At 46.6% G+C, this 15,917-nt stretch overlaps 1 protein-coding gene across 3 annotated transcripts in view; it reads right to left on the bottom strand.

The window, feature by feature from the left end:
* Positions 1–7: 7 nt before the first annotated feature.
* wipf1b (WAS/WASL interacting protein family, member 1b) overlaps positions 8–15,917 on the bottom strand; it is a 35,864-nt gene continuing 19,954 nt past the window's right edge. For all 3 annotated transcript variants that reach the window (XM_055908503.1, XM_055908504.1, XM_055908505.1), the window contains exons 2-8: positions 5,992–6,086; positions 5,456–5,585; positions 5,133–5,270; positions 2,774–3,544; positions 2,304–2,516; positions 1,992–2,105; positions 8–1,751 (exon numbers count right to left, since the gene is read on the bottom strand). In XM_055908503.1, the coding sequence (XP_055764478.1) occupies positions 1,699–1,751; positions 1,992–2,105; positions 2,304–2,516; positions 2,774–3,544; positions 5,133–5,270; positions 5,456–5,585; positions 5,992–6,045 (1,473 nt within the window). In that variant the 5' untranslated portion in view covers positions 6,046–6,086 and the 3' untranslated portion in view covers positions 8–1,698. The remainder of the gene's footprint in view (positions 1,752–1,991; positions 2,106–2,303; positions 2,517–2,773; positions 3,545–5,132; positions 5,271–5,455; positions 5,586–5,991; positions 6,087–15,917) is intronic.

Below are 15,917 nucleotides of genomic sequence, written 5' to 3' on the forward strand. Positions count from 1 at the left end.
CAAGAAGTCTCAATTCCAACTTTATTTGCTTTATTTAGAAAATCCATTTGGAAATAGTTTGCTTTGTTTTACATTGAAAAGCATCAGGAAGAAAATACACTCAAAAGGCAGAAACAAAACGCAGTTGAATGCATAAAAGATATATATATAAGTTCCCTTGAAGCCAAAGTGCATAAAGCACTCTGCAGTACCATTGTAAATGTCATAGGGAACTAATCTCCCGTGGGCAGTTTCTGCGTGTCGCTGACCAAACTACGCTAGATTTTACTTCTGGGTTAACAGAGATAACTAGGGAACAAAGAGACAGAATCAATTCTGAAAGAAGACTGAAAGAAAAATGTCCCCATGAGGAATGTCATTCATTATGTCTGTCACCTAAGGAGGAACTAACACACAACTTGAATGGTCCTCTTTTTGAAACGTTCCATTTCTGCAGGATGTTTCTGGCTGTTTGGTCCCAGGTAGCCTCCAATGCAAGTTGTATCTGAGACACTGCCTCTGTGGGATGAGACTACGTCCTAGTGCAGCCGATTGTCTTTGGTCAAACACACATGCTCATGCCATTCCCCCCATTCTCTTTTCAGAAATGCATATTATCTTCTTTACAGAACAAAAAAAACACTGACATAGCACTTTCTCTCACATCAGCATACAGCCAGCATATTTTGATCCATATTCATATCCTCCTTGCATACATTAAACACACTATGAGCAAGCTCATTCCTATCATAACTTCAGGATCATGTATAACATTTTAATACATTTTATTGATTTACTTTCATATGTCAAATATTGGATTGTCACTCTGCAAGTGGTTCTGAGACAAGCTTGATGTTAATATCAAGTAGCGAAGAGATCCCAGAGCAGTAGTACAGAAGCAGAAGATAATACTGTAACTGTAGAGTAAAAAATGGTCAAATACATAACTTAGAAAATAAGAACAAAGAGTCCTTCCCAACAACTCAAATCATACAAAATTAAACTAACAGCTGTCATGAGGGATGTTTTTCTATCTATCAAAGCAAAAAGAAAACGTTACATTTTCACCTAAAGTTCAATCAACGCATACTGTAACACACAAGCGTCCATTTTGTCTCTACCGTGTAAAAACAAAGTTGACGACATGCTATGAACTGCACATGGATTGTATGGAAAAGTACCCTTTGATGGTTAGAACAATGTAACTGATATGCTATAGTTCGGTTGCCCTTTGGCGAAGACAGGCACAGCATCTGACAAGACTGTTTCCCTTAAGTCTCATAAAGATCCTTCATAACATGCTTCACTTAAGTCTCAAAGATCCTTCATAACATGCTTCACTTAAGTCTGATAAAGATCCTTCATACATGTTTCCCTTAAGTCTGATAAAGATCCTTCATAACAATCCAGAATTGAAAAAAAAGGCACAGTGAAAAATGATAACAAAAGTATACAGTTTCAACACTACATAGTGGAGCAAAACCAAATGCATAGCCTATAAAAGGAGCCTCTGGTGCCACTTTGGTTGGTTTGGGGTGCTGTTCGTTAAATGAGAATATTTTGTCAACTCCAGGCAGAAACACATGGTTGTGTGAGTCCCACTGCAAATATGGTCCATCCATGAGGTGTAATAAGCCTCATAGACAGAGGCAGTGGAAGTGACATACTTACATCCATGTACTCTGAGGGAGGGAGGGAGACATCCCAAAGACGACCCCTTTACCTGGGGATAGGGGGTAGTGGGGGCGCACCCCGGAACTTTTTATCCGAACCTAGAAAGGAAAGAAGAGGAAAATCAGTTGGACATGTCAAGAAGGCTGTCAAGGACAGGAAGATACTCTGAAGGAAGGCTGGAAACGTCCAGGAGGAACCAGAACTGGGACAAATCAATACATATATAAACCCCTGGATTTAGCTTGGAGTTTGGAGTTTGCTCTTTTTGAAGCGCAAGAATTTCAAAGTATTTGACGTGCATTTGACCCAGTTCTGGGAGGAAAGCCCTTGGTTCCTACCTATGCCGTCAGTCTTGGACAACTTGCTGGGGTATGTCTTCTGACAGGAGATGTAAGGCTCTGGGACAGGGAGGTCTGAGACAGGGTGAAACTGGAACCGGGCCTCCCACTCATCTGACAGAGAGAGAAACACAACTCTCAGCCGGGTCAGTTAAAGACCTATATGGGTTCAAACACGGGTCTTCTCTGCACCACAAAACTGTTAGCCCACTGAGCTGAAGCCAAGTCATTAGCAATTGGAGCTAAGGCACATTAGGGAGTAAGGTCTCAAGCAGGATTACTCATCATATGAATTCCTTCCGTTACACTCACCAACGTGTTGGGGATGGGAGTTCTGGAAGCCGTTGCCCATGGTTGGAGGTGGGGGAGGAGGGCCTCCTATTCCCGGTCGGTCTGGGGGGAGCGGGGGCCGGTGTCCCCCACGGGAGGGCTCTGCTCCCGGGCGGTTAGGAGGTAAGGGGACTGGAGATGACCTTATACTGCCTCCACGTGGACCTGAGGAGGGAGGAGGAGGAGGGAGCGGGCCTGGGGGAGAAGAGGTTACACCACAGAGTTCAATACAACACTAGTTCTATATAATAGCATCATGTATATCATCGCTATATGTCATAGCTACAAACTACATTCCATCCAGTCTCAAAACACATACACGGTGTACTGATGTCTGACCAAACTGACCACAGAAAGGTTAGCTATGTTTGTAGTTGCTAAGCTAACCCAAAAAGAGACAGTGGTCATCATTATATGACCTGAGGGGAGACTGAAGGAAGCGGCATCCTTACCCGTCCGTCCTGAGGAGTTTTTACCCAGGGGGGGCGGCCTCTCACTGGGAGGGGGTGGCAGTGGCCCTGAACGGCCAGGTGGGGGTGCCGGCGAGTTGAGTGAAAGTTTCCTCTGTGGCAGTCTGGGGGTGTCTCCTAACGCAGGCGTTGGGGGCAGCAGTGGAGGGCCCGGTCTGCCAGGAGGAAGAGGGGGAGCTCCACCACCGCCGATGGAGGGCCGAGAGGAAGACGAGCTGGGGGGCTTGGAGTTGAAAGATGGTGGCGGTGGGGGTCCATCTCTAGATATGGAGGACCGGTGGCCCCCCAGGGGTGGGGGTGGGGGCAAGGGGTCCTCTGAGGGTCTGCCAGGGTGGGGGGCTGGGGGTTGAGTGGGACGTCCACTACTGGGAACCGGAGGGGCCCCAAAGGAGGGTTTTGGCCCAGACGGGGCCCCTATAGGGCCAGGGGGAGGGGGAAGGCCTTGGTGTCTGCCTGCAAGGTTGGGTGGAGGAGGGGCCGGGGCTGAGCTGGGGATCCGGGCTCCTCCTGGAACAGGCGGGGTCCCTCGGCTCTGGTTGGGCCGTGGGGTGTTGGGGACGGGGGGAGGGGGTCCGCCAGGGGTCTCTGGTCGCGGGGGGCCTGCCCGTCCCCTGGGGAGGTCGGGGGCGCTGCTCCGGGGAAAGGCTGGGGCCCCTGAGAACCGTGGAGGGCCAGCGGAGGGGCCCCCACCACCAAACGGTCTGGGGCCTGAGGAACGGCCTCCTAGAGGTACCATGGGGGGCCTAGGGCCTCCTGTGGAAGCATAAGGGTTTCAAACATCACACACTTTGTCAATCATAATTTTGTCCTACATGGAGCTATGGTTAAAAACAACCAACCAACTAGTGTCCTCTATGCATTACAGAAATATATGTAGCCCGTGTCACCTAGTGACTGGTGTGAATGTGAGACCAGGTGAGAATTGGAGTATAAGTTACCGAGCCGGAACTCTCGATTAGCGAGCCAGTGTTTCTGCCATGGACGACACCCATGGGCTGTGCTTGTGGCAAGTTGTCAAACGTTTGGTCAGCAACTTTTGTTTATTTTTCTGTAAATGTTTTACCGCTTACTCAAGTAAACGACAGCTATGTAAAAACAATGATTTGTATTGCAGTAAGGTTTTCAATGCTGTTGGGGGGAAAGCGGCCTGGAAGCCGGTTGTGAGCTGGGAACAGGGTATAGCACAGGAACTAAGAAACGTATTCGCTTTTAACAATGTAATATGAATTGTGTCTTTTTAATAATGTTGTGTATTTAATAAAGTATTGTAGTTTTAATATTGCTATTTTATAAAGGAGCCAGGGTTATAATTAATGTTTATATTTTTCAAAGAATTGTGTGTCCCTTATTAGGTAATTTTTTGGTTTGTCTAGTCCGCCCGGGAAAATGAGCTGGTATTGCCCTAGCAAGCGAACTAGTTTAATATTCTTTGTTATATGTTTGTTTTTATGTTTTGTCACCCTTTCTGCAGAGTCCTCCAGGGCTGGCTGGTTTTAGAAGGGAACTATTTGGTTAGAGAGCAGAGGCAAGTCGTATGAATTTACATGCGTGCTTTCGCATGCGAATATCACCAGTGTGTCATCTTACAAAGAGTGTTTAATCACCAGTGTGTTATCATCTTACAAAGAGTGTTTAGTCACCAGTGTTATCTTACAAAGAGTGTTTAATCACCAGTGTTATCTTACAAAGAGTGTTTAGTCACCAGTGTTATCTTACAAAGAGTGTTTGTTCACCAGTGTTATCTTACAAAGTGTGTGAATATACTTTATGCAAAGTGTTTTACATGCAAGTCTTGGCATTATTTCTTGCCCTGCTGCTATCCATAGTGTATGTCTTCTATACCAGTGGTTCCCAAACTCTTTCACTCGGGGCCCACCTTCCAGCACTGGGGAGCTTCACTCCCTAAGGTCTGCAATACTAAGATGACGAGAGCAACTGATGATGCACTACCCAATTTAGAAATTGTGCCTTGTGCATTCCACGATACAACTTTCAAGAGTACGTTTAAAGTTGGACTGAGTTACTTTTTTTGGGGGGGGGGACCCCTGCCGACCCCCTCCGAGCCAGTGTGTCTCTGGGGTCATGAATTGTATTATTGTTTTGTTATGTAATAAACCTCGGCAGTTTGGTCAACTCTGACAGACCTGTGATTGACGTGTCCCGAGGACCTCCCCTCGTGTATAAAACGGTGGTGCAGTGCAGTTTACATATAGCAACACATTACACTTGTTCAAGATAGTTATCACGGCTTATCTGAAACACGGCTACAAACCACAGTAATACAACCTCAAGAGGCTGCAGTGCATTGTAGCCTCTTATTATACACATGATGGATTATTACCGTTGCTGTTCCCTCCTGAAGACCGAAGCTTGGGCATGCCTCCTGCAAAGAGACCTCCTAGTACTGGACCTCCTCCTCCACCTCCTCCTCCTCCACCACCTCCACCTCCTCCTCCACCACCTCCTCCACCTTTGGGTTCTGTGAAGAAAGGTATTCAATCTCTTTTCCTCCGGCACAAGACCATAGCCTTTGAAATCTAATGATCTGCAGAAGGCCTTTGTAGGTTTCAAGTAGCTTCCATATTTCCTAATTGTTAAACTGAGGATGAGTACATTCTGAGCAAAGCCTTTTGATTACACACCATCAGAGAAATGTTTACTCACTGTCAATGACGGGTTGACTCCGGTCATTGGTGACAGCCTTCTTCAGACGAGCACCTTTGCCGATATCAGACAGCAAGGCGTTTCTTCCTTGTGATTCATTCTTGCTGAGTGACGGCTTCTGTGTATTTGCCTGCGAATGTTGACAACACAAACAAAAGAAGCCAGTTAAGTAATATAGGAAATGATATAGTATTACCTAGGACTACAACATGCACAATCACATTGCCATGCTGGAAACGCTTCCTTCCACTACCACAAGGTGTCCCTATTGAACAAGGTCAAAACTGTACTGACCTAAGACATTTCCCTTCAATCACTCATGATAGAAGGTGATGACAAGTTATCTGACAGAAGGTGATGACAAGTTATCTGACAGAAGGTGTTGAGAAGTTATCTGACAGAAGGTGATGAGAAGTTCTGACAGAAGGTGATGCTGTCTTCAGCTAAGATTACATCTAAATTGAATGAATTTTCCATTGTCATGTTAACTCATATGAGTAGTTTCAATAGAACTAGGACGTCTTTGGCGTGCTTACCACAGCGAAGGTTGGGGGTGGGGGAGGGGCAGGGGGTGGCGGGGGAGGAGGCATCTTCTCTCTCTCTCTTCAGCTATTCTTCTACAGCTTCACCCCTGATGGAGAGAAAACACACCATCCATTAAATTAAATACTTCCTAAATATCCACACAAACAGTAGGCTTACAGATGCTATACACATAACCAGGCTGGACCGCAACAAACATTCAAAGACATGGGAAAACACACACACACACACACACAACATCTAGCCAGACAACATCTAGTTCTGATTTACATTTGGTTGAGTTGTCAACTAACATGAATTCAACATGAAATGTCACCATGTCCTTGGATTAAGGTTAAAAGTTTGGTGAAAAAATAGGAAATTCCCTTTTGGTTGATGACTTTCTTCATATCCAAACAGTTTTCCTCTTTAATTCAATGTCAACACAATACTTATTTTTTATTTTTTTAATGACGTGGAAACAATGTTGATTTAACCCGTTTTTACCCAGTGGGCTTTCACCACAGTCCTTAGAGCAAGCTGTGTGACTGCAGACACATAATATTGTCTTTGCACAGAAATAACAGGATGTATTGAAATAACTTGCAAAGTACATAAGCTATAAAACCACAAGGGAAACAATCACATTGATCAAGAAACACTTCCTGGTACAGCAGACAGATGACAACCATCATCCAATCTAGGGATGTCCCCGACTAAACAAAATCTTGGTCGTCTGTTCTTTTGATTGGTCAAAAATTTAAAACGTGTATTTTTCCATATATACAGTTGAGGTCGGAAGTTTACATACACTTAGGTTGGAGTCATTAAAACTTGATCTTCAACCACTCCACAAATTCTTGTTAACAAACTATAGTTTTGGCAAGTCGGTTAGGACATCTACTTTGTGCATGACACAAGTAATTTTTCAACAATTGTTTACAGACAGATTATTTCACTTATAATTCACTGTATCACAATTCCAGCGGGTCAGAAGTTTACATACACTAAGTTGACTGTGCCTTTAAACAGCTTGGAAAATTCCAGAAAATGATGTCATGGCTTTAGAAGCTTCGGATAGGCTAATTTACATTATTTGAGTCAATTGGAAATGTACCTGTGGATGTATTTCAAGGCCTACCTTCAAACTCAGTGCATTTGCTTGACATCATGGGAAAATCAAAAGAAATCAGCCAAGACCTTAGAAAAAAATTGTAGACCTCTACAAGTCTGGTTCATCCTTGGGAGAAATTTCCAAACACCTGAAGGTACCACGTTCATCTGTACAAACAATAGTACGCAAGTATAAACACCATAGGACCACACAGCCATCATACCACTCAGGAAGGAGACGTGTTCTGTCTCCTAGGGATGAACGTACTTTGGTGCGAAAAGTGCAAATCAATCTCAGAACAACAGCAAAGGACCTTGTGAAGATGCTGGAGGAAACAGGTACAAAAATATCTATTTCCACAGTAAAACAAGTCCTAAATCGACATAACCTGAAAGGCCGCTCAGCAAGGAAGAAGCCACTGCTCCAAAACCGCCATAAAAAAGCCAGACTAGGGTTTGAAACTGCACATGGGGACAAAGATCGTACTTTTTGGAGAAATGTCCTCTGGTCTGATGAAACAAAAATAGAACTGTTTGGCCATAATGATCATCCTTATGTTTGGAGGAAAAAGAGGGAGGCTTGCAAGTCGAAGAACACCATCCCAACCATGAAGCACGGTGGTAGCAGCATCATGTTGTGTTGTGGGGGTGCTTTGCTGCAGGTGGGACTGGTGCACTTCACAAAATAGATGGCATCATGAGGATGGAAAACTATGTGAATATACTGAAGCAACATCTCAAGACATCAGTCAGGAAGTTAAAGCTTGGTCGCAAATGGGTCTTCCAAATGGATAATGACACAAAGCATACTTCCAAAGTTGTGGAAAAATGGCTTAAGGACAACAAAGTCATGGTATTGGAGTGGCCATCACAAAGCCCTGACCTCAATCCCATAGAAAAAGTGTGGGCAGAACTGAAAAAGCGTGTGCGAGCAAGGAGGCCTACAAACCTGACTCAGTTACACCAGCTCTGTCAGGAGGAATGGGCAAAATTCACCCAATTTATGGTGGGAAGCTTGTGGAAGGCTACCCGAAACGTTTGACCCAAGTTAAACAATTTAAAGGCAATGCTACCAAATACTAATTGAATGTATGTAAACTTCTCACCCACTGGGAATGTGATGAAAGAAATAAAAGCTGAAATAAATCACTCTACTATTGACACTTATTGACATTTCACATTCTTAAAATAAAGTGATGATCCTAACTTACCTAAGACAGGGAATTTGTAATAGGATTAAATGTCAGGAATTGTGAAAAACTGAGTTTAAGTCTATTTGGCTAAGGTGTATGTAAACTTCCGACTTCAACTGTAGATACACCCTATGTTTGAATAAAATCAACTATACGTAGGCCACAGAGGTTGTCTGATGCTTTAAGCACTGTGATTAAAAATGAAGTTACACAAATTACTCAAGAGGGAGTTAGAGATCAATATAGCCTAACCAGAAGAAGAAAAAAAACTGTTCCTGATCCTCCTAATCCTGCTGCTGCTGGCCTTCTCAGATTCTGCCGTTACTCTCCTGAAGTTACCGGTAAGAGGCTACACCAGCGGCCGGTAAGAGGCTACACCAGCGGCCGGTAAGAGGCTACACCAGCGGCCGGTAAGAGGCTACACCAGCGGCCGGTAAGAGGCTACACCAGCGGCCGGTAAGAGGCTACACCAGCGGCCGGTAAGAGGCTACACCAGCGGCCGGTAAGAGGCTACACCAGCGGCCGGTAAGAGGCTACACCAGCGGCCGGTAAGTGGCTACACCAGCGGCCGGTAAGTGGCTACACCAGCGGCCGGTATGAGGCTACACCAGCGGCCGGTATGAGGCTACACCAGCGGCCGGTAAGTGGCTACACCAGCGGCAGGTATGAGGCGACACCAGCGGCCGGTATGAGGCTACACCAGCGGCCGGTAACCTTTTCCATTTGGAGTGCCAAGTTATCGTACCATTTCTACTGATCCATTATGATTTTCATATGCAAATTTTTTGTGGAACAGTTTAATTCAATTTATAATAAAAAGTCTTCATATCTCAAAATAAATGTAGTGGTTAATCAAAATTATATCTAAATGAAAATGATACAATTTTAAATATAACTTCTATTGCCATTGGTAATATGATAAAACAGCCTACATAAATCCAACAAATACACTACAGCCTGCATGTAGAACATATCCTGATGAAAACAGATATCCTATAAATCACATTGGCTATGCATGGACTGTCTGTAAGAAACATTGTAGAACTGTCAACTTGGTCCAGCCCAAAGCTTGTGCTAGCAAACTTGCAACATTGTATAAAATATTCTGGGCTGTCAGAGTTTCCGCACCAGCGAGCTCCAGACAAACACAGCTGTGGGCTATTTTGCGCAAGGGATAAGAAGTAATCAGGTAGGCCTATTTTATGACGTTTCCACCAGATCAGAGCATGAGTCGTTATCGAAAGAGAGCTGGGAATATTTTTCAAACAGGCTAGGTGCATGTCCTCAATCAAGATTGACAGGAGCACTCCAAACAAAAGACAATGAATAAATTGACAACTCGTAAATGGCGTGAAATAAACCAAACGTTTTTTTATCACAAGTGTAGCCTAGGTTGTACGCTCTGCAAACAACGTGTCCACTCCAACAATGACAATGGTAAGACTGTAATAATGATATATTGAATGCATTACCGTAACCAAACAAACATTGTAGATTAGAAATGATGGGAATTAACGGTAGGCTAAATGTACTACTGGTGATAGTGGTGTGCCATCCCCTCTGCAATGGACTCGTCCACTCAGACATACCTAAATCAGACAGGTGTCTTGTGTTGCTATAAAATATATATATATATACTGAACTAAAATATAAACGCAACATGTAAAGTGTTGGTCCCATGTTTCATGAGGTGAAATAAAAAAAATCCCAGAAATGTTCTATATGCACAAAAAGCTAATTTCTCTCAAATTTTGTGTGCAAATTTGTTTACATCCCTGTTAGTGAGCATTTATCCTTTACGAAGATAATCCATCCACCTGAAAGGTGTGGCATATCAAGAAGCTGATTAAACAGTATGGTCATTACACAGGTGCACCTTGTGCTGGGGACAATAAAAGGCCATTTTAAATGGTGCCGTTTTCAGGTCTGAGGAATATTTCTGTCTGTAATAAAGCTACATTTTTGGAGAAAACTCATTCTGATTGGCTGGGCCTGGCTCCCCAGTGGAGGGGCCTATGCCCTCCAAGGCCCACCCATGGCTGCACCCCTGTCCAGTCATGTGAAATCCATAGATGAGGGCCTAATGAATTAACTTCAATTGACTGTGTCCGAGGGACTTCAAAAGGGGACCCCGCCAGTTCCCCATCCCTGTTATAGATTAGCCCAGCCCATATGTGATTTACATTAGTTAAAGACTAGCCCAGTATGCATTTGATTTACATTAGTGTTAGACTAGCCCAGTCCATATACATGTGATTTGCATTAGTTACCAGTCAAAGAGAGAGAGAGAGGTGACAGTTCCAGATGCAGAGGCCTCTATCTTCCTGTCAATGTGGTCAACAGGAAGACCTGACACGAAAGAGACCCAACCCACAGCCATCCTGTCTCTACATCCCCTCTCTCTCCATCTCTCTAAAGCAGCACCCTTCTATCTCACAAAATCGCTCTACTAAAGTACATTGCTCTCTCTCTAAGGAAGCACCTCACTCTCTTTCTATGGCAGCAGAGCAATGCCACGATAACAGAATTAGCTTTGACTTTAACATTGATTTCGAAGGAGTACTTTGAACAATTAACTAGAGAGAGAGAGAGAGAGTGGCAGAGAGAGAGTAGGATAGTTTGCCCAAATTACAATATGACAGTTTCCTTGTAAGCGGTCTATATGTACATGGTATGACATGAACATGCTAATATAGGTAACAATGACTTGCATTGGATTTGGGCCAAAGTTAGCATTTGAAACAGCGGCCAACAAAACCAAAGCATAGAATGCTGTCATACCTTGTCAATAATCTGCTTACAGGGTAAGGAAACAATTTCTTTGGATTCCTCATGTTTTACTTATTGTTAGAAAAAAAAGGTTTGGTCCAAATCGGATGTTAGGTACTACATTTAAAAAAATGGCCAATTTGGATGCAATCATTTAGCTTAATTTCTCAGAGATCAAATGATATTTCAATAATATAATGTTGCTGGAATGCTAGTCTTATCTGTTTCTAACAGATTTCAGAACAATCTGAGATGATGGGGGTTGAAATCCTCTCTCGTGCTTTTGAGGGGGGAACGACCCCCCCCTATTCTCTCAGCCCACCTCTTGATGACTTCAACACTCTCTGATAGGAGCAGAGTGCAGTAGTGGAGGCCCATCTCTCCTCTCCAGCTCTCTGTAAGCCAGCAGGACACTGCGGTAGTGGAGGCCCATCTCTCCTCTCCAGCTCTCTGTAAGCCAGCGGGACACTGCGGTAGTGGAGGCCCATCTCTCCTCTCCATCTCTCCTCTCCAGCTCTCTGTAAGCCAGCGGGACACTGCGGTAGTGGAGGCCCATCTCTCCTCTCCATCTCTCCTCTCCAGCTCTCTGTAAGCCAGCGGGACACTGCGGTAGTGGAGGCCCATCTCTCCTCTCCATCTCTCCTCTCCAGCTCTCTGTAAGCCAGCAGGACACTGCGGTAGTGGAGGCCCATCTCTCCTCTCCAGCTCTCTGTGAGCCAGCGGGACACTGCGGTAGTGGAGGCCCATCTCTCCTCTCCAGCTCTCTGTAAGCCAGCAGGACACTGCGGTAGCCAGAACAGCTGACCCTGTCCTTGAGATGACAACATGATACCAACACCTGTCCTCTAAACCACTGCATTCCAGTGTTCCATTCCAGTGATGGTTGGGATGCTGAAACTGTCCTGCCCAGAGACACTTGACCCTCAGCTGGATCAGTTTGACATTGGTTGTTTCAGGGTTGGGGGGAGATGCCATCTATCACAATGTTCAGTCAATAAAGGAAGGATATGAGGTGTCTGAAAAGTATTTCATGAACTGAAAATGGAGAAGTGTTCAACAACATCTAAAGGCCTTTGCAGACTTTACGTTGGATTCAGTCTTTTACAATTATCACGTCACACTGTGCGATGTTACCGCATTAAAATCTTAATGTCAACCTGGCCAGATTGTACGATTTGCTTCTGTCGTCACATTCTGCGATTGTCTTGAGAGGCGACATCAGCAGACCTAGGCTACGTTAACCACAGCGGTGTATTTCATCTGCACCTGTGTCAGCACCAGCAGGGCTAGCCTCGCTCTATGCTTATGAGTGAATGAAGTGAGTTCGGAAAAACTGAAAGTAGGCATCTTAAAATAGGTCACAAACTTATTTTATTTTATTTAACCTTTATCAATCACCGGGACCGTCTCGTAACACAAGCCACACTACACGATAAAGGCCCAAAACATCTAACACTGACAGAACTTTGTCAGAGCTTTCAACTGCACATAGTGGTACTGAATCAGCAGACCTCAACCCTGTCACACTGAACCAGCCAAGACGTAGTGGTACTGAACCAGCAGACCTAGACCCTGTTACACTGAACCAGCAGACCTAGACCCTGTTACACTGAACCAGCAGACCTAGACCCTATCACACTGAACCAGCCAAGACGTAGTGGTACTGAACCAGCCAAGACGTAGTGGTACTGAACCAGCAGACCTAGACCCTGTCACACTGAACCAGCAGACCTAGACCCTGTTACACTGAACCAGCAGACCTAGACCCTGTCACACTGAACCAGCAGACCTAGACCCTGTCACACTGAACCAGCAGACCTAGACCCTGTCACACTGAACCAGCCAAGACGTAGTGGTACTGAACCAGCAGACCTAGACCCTGTCACACTGAACCAGCAGACCTAGACCCTGTCACACTGAACCAGCAGACCTAGACCCTGTCACACTGAACTAGCAGACCTAGACCCTGTCACACTGAACCAGCAGACCTAGACCCTGTCACACTGAACCAGCCAAGACGTAGTGGTACTGAACCAGCAGACCTAGACCCTGTCACACTGAACCAGCAGACCTAGACCCTGTCACACTGAACCAGCAGACCTAGACCCTGTCACACTGAACTAGCAGACCTAGACCCTGTCACACTGAACCAGCAGACCTAGACCCTGTCACACTGAACCAGCCAAGACGTAGTGGTACTGAACCAGCAGACCTAGACCCTGTCACACTGAACCAGCAGACCTAGACCCTGTCACACTGAACCAGCAGACCTAGACCCTGTCACACTGAACCAGCAGACCTAGACCCTGTCACACTGAACCAGCAGACCTAGACCCTGTCACACTGAACCAGCAGACCTAGACCCTGTCACACTGAACCAGCAGACCTAGACCCTGTCACACTGAACCAGCCAAGACGTAGTGGTACTGAACCAGCAGACCTAGACCCTGTCACACTGAACCAGCAGACCTAGACCCTGTCACACTGAACCAGCAGACCTAGACCCTGTCACACTGAACCAGCAGACCTAGACCCTGTCACACTGAACCAGCAGACCTAGACCCTGTCACACTGAACCAGCAGACCTAGACCCTGTCACACTGAACCAGCAGACCTAGACCCTGTCACACTGAACCAGCAGACCTAGACCCTGTCACACTGAACCAGCAGACCTAGACCCTGTCACACTGAACCAGCAGACCTAGACCCTGTCACACTGAACCAGCAGACCTAGACCCTGTCACACTGAACCAGCAGACCTAGACCCTGTCACACTGAACCAGCCAAGACGTAGTGGTACTGAACCAGCAGACCTAGACCCTGTCACACTGAACCAGCAGACCTAGACCCTGTCACACTGAACCAGCAGACCTAGACCCTGTCACACTGAACCAGCAGACCTAGACCCTGTCACACTGAACCAGCAGACCTAGACCCTGTCACACTGAACCAGCAGACCTAGACCCTGTCACACTGAACCAGCCAAGACGTAGTGGTACTGAACCAGCAGACCTAGACCCTGTCACACTGAACCAGCAGACCTAGACCCTGTCACACTGAACCAGCAGACCTAGACCCTGTCACACTGAACCAGCAGACCTAGACCCTGTCACACTGAACCAGCAGACCTAGACCCTGTCACACTGAACCAGCAGACCTAGACCCTGTCACACTGAACCAGCAGACCTAGACCCTGTCACACTGAACCAGCAGACCTAGACCCTGTCACACTGAACCAGCAGACCTAGACCCTGTCACACTGAACCAGCAGACCTAGACCCTGTCACACTGAACCAGCAGACCTAGACCCTGTCACACTGAACCAGCAGACCTAGACCCTGTCACACTGAACCAGCCAAGACGTAGTGGTACTGAACCAGCAGACCTAGACCCTGTCACACTGAACCAGCAGACCTAGACCCTGTCACACTGAACCAGCAGACCTAGACCCTGTCACACTGAACCAGCAGACCTAGACCCTGTCACACTGAACCAGCCAAGACGTAGTGGTACTGAACCAGCAGACCTAGACCCTGTCACACTGAACCAGCAGACCTAGACCCTGTCACACTGAACCAGCAGACCTAGACCCTGTCACACTGAACCAGCAGACCTAGACCCTGTCACACTGAACCAGCAGACCTAGACCCTGTCACACTGAACCAGCCAAGACGTAGTGGTACTGAACCAGCAGACCTAGACCCTGTCACACTGAACCAGCAGACCTAGACCCTGTCACACTGAACCAGCAGACCTAGACCCTGTCACACTGAACTAGCAGACCTAGACCCTGTCACACTGAACCAGCAGACCTAGACCCTGTCACACTGAACCAGCCAAGACGTAGTGGTACTGAACCAGCAGACCTAGACCCTGTCACACTGAACCAGCAGACCTAGACCCTGTCACACTGAACCAGCAGACCTAGACCCTGTCACACTGAACCAGCAGACCTAGACCCTGTCACACTGAACCAGCAGACCTAGACCCTGTCACACTGAACCAGCAGACCTAGACCCTGTCACACTGAACCAGCAGACCTAGACCCTGTCACACTGAACCAGCCAAGACGTAGTGGTACTGAACCAGCAGACCTAGACCCTGTCACACTGAACCAGCAGACCTAGACCCTGTCACACTGAACCAGCAGACCTAGACCCTGTCACACTGAACCAGCAGACCTAGACCCTGTCACACTGAACCAGCAGACCTAGACCCTGTCACACTGAACCAGCAGACCTAGACCCTGTCACACTGAACCAGCAGACCTAGACCCTGTCACACTGAACCAGCCAAGACGTAGCCCTGGTCCACTGAACCAGCAGACCTAGACCCTGTCACACTGAACCAGCAGACCTAGACCCTGTCACACTGAACCAGCCAAGACGTAGTGGTACTGAACCAGCAGACCTAGACCCTGTCACACTGAACCAGCAGACCTAGACCCTGTCACACTGAACCAGCAGACCTAGACCCTGTCACACTGAACCAGCAGACCTAGACCCTGTCACACTGAACCAGCAGACCTAGACCCTGTCACACTGAACCAGCAGACCTAGACCCTGTCACACTGAACCAGCAGACCTAGACCCTGTCACACTGAACCAGCAGACCTAGACCCTGTCACACTGAACCAGCCAAGACGTAGCCTGGTCCACTGAACCAGCAGACCTAGACCCTGTCACACTGAACCAGCAGACCTAGACCCTGTCACACTGAACCAGCAGACCTAGACCCTGTCACACTGAACCAGCAGACCTAGACCCTGTCACACTGAACCAGCAGACCTAGACCCTGTCACACTGAACCAGCAGACCTAGACCCTGTCACACTGAACCAGCAGACCTAGACCCTGTCACACTGAA

The sequence above is a fragment of the Salvelinus fontinalis genome, chromosome 41, assembly GCF_029448725.1.
Source record: "Salvelinus fontinalis isolate EN_2023a chromosome 41, ASM2944872v1, whole genome shotgun sequence".
Taxonomy (NCBI): Eukaryota; Metazoa; Chordata; class Actinopteri; order Salmoniformes; family Salmonidae; genus Salvelinus; species Salvelinus fontinalis.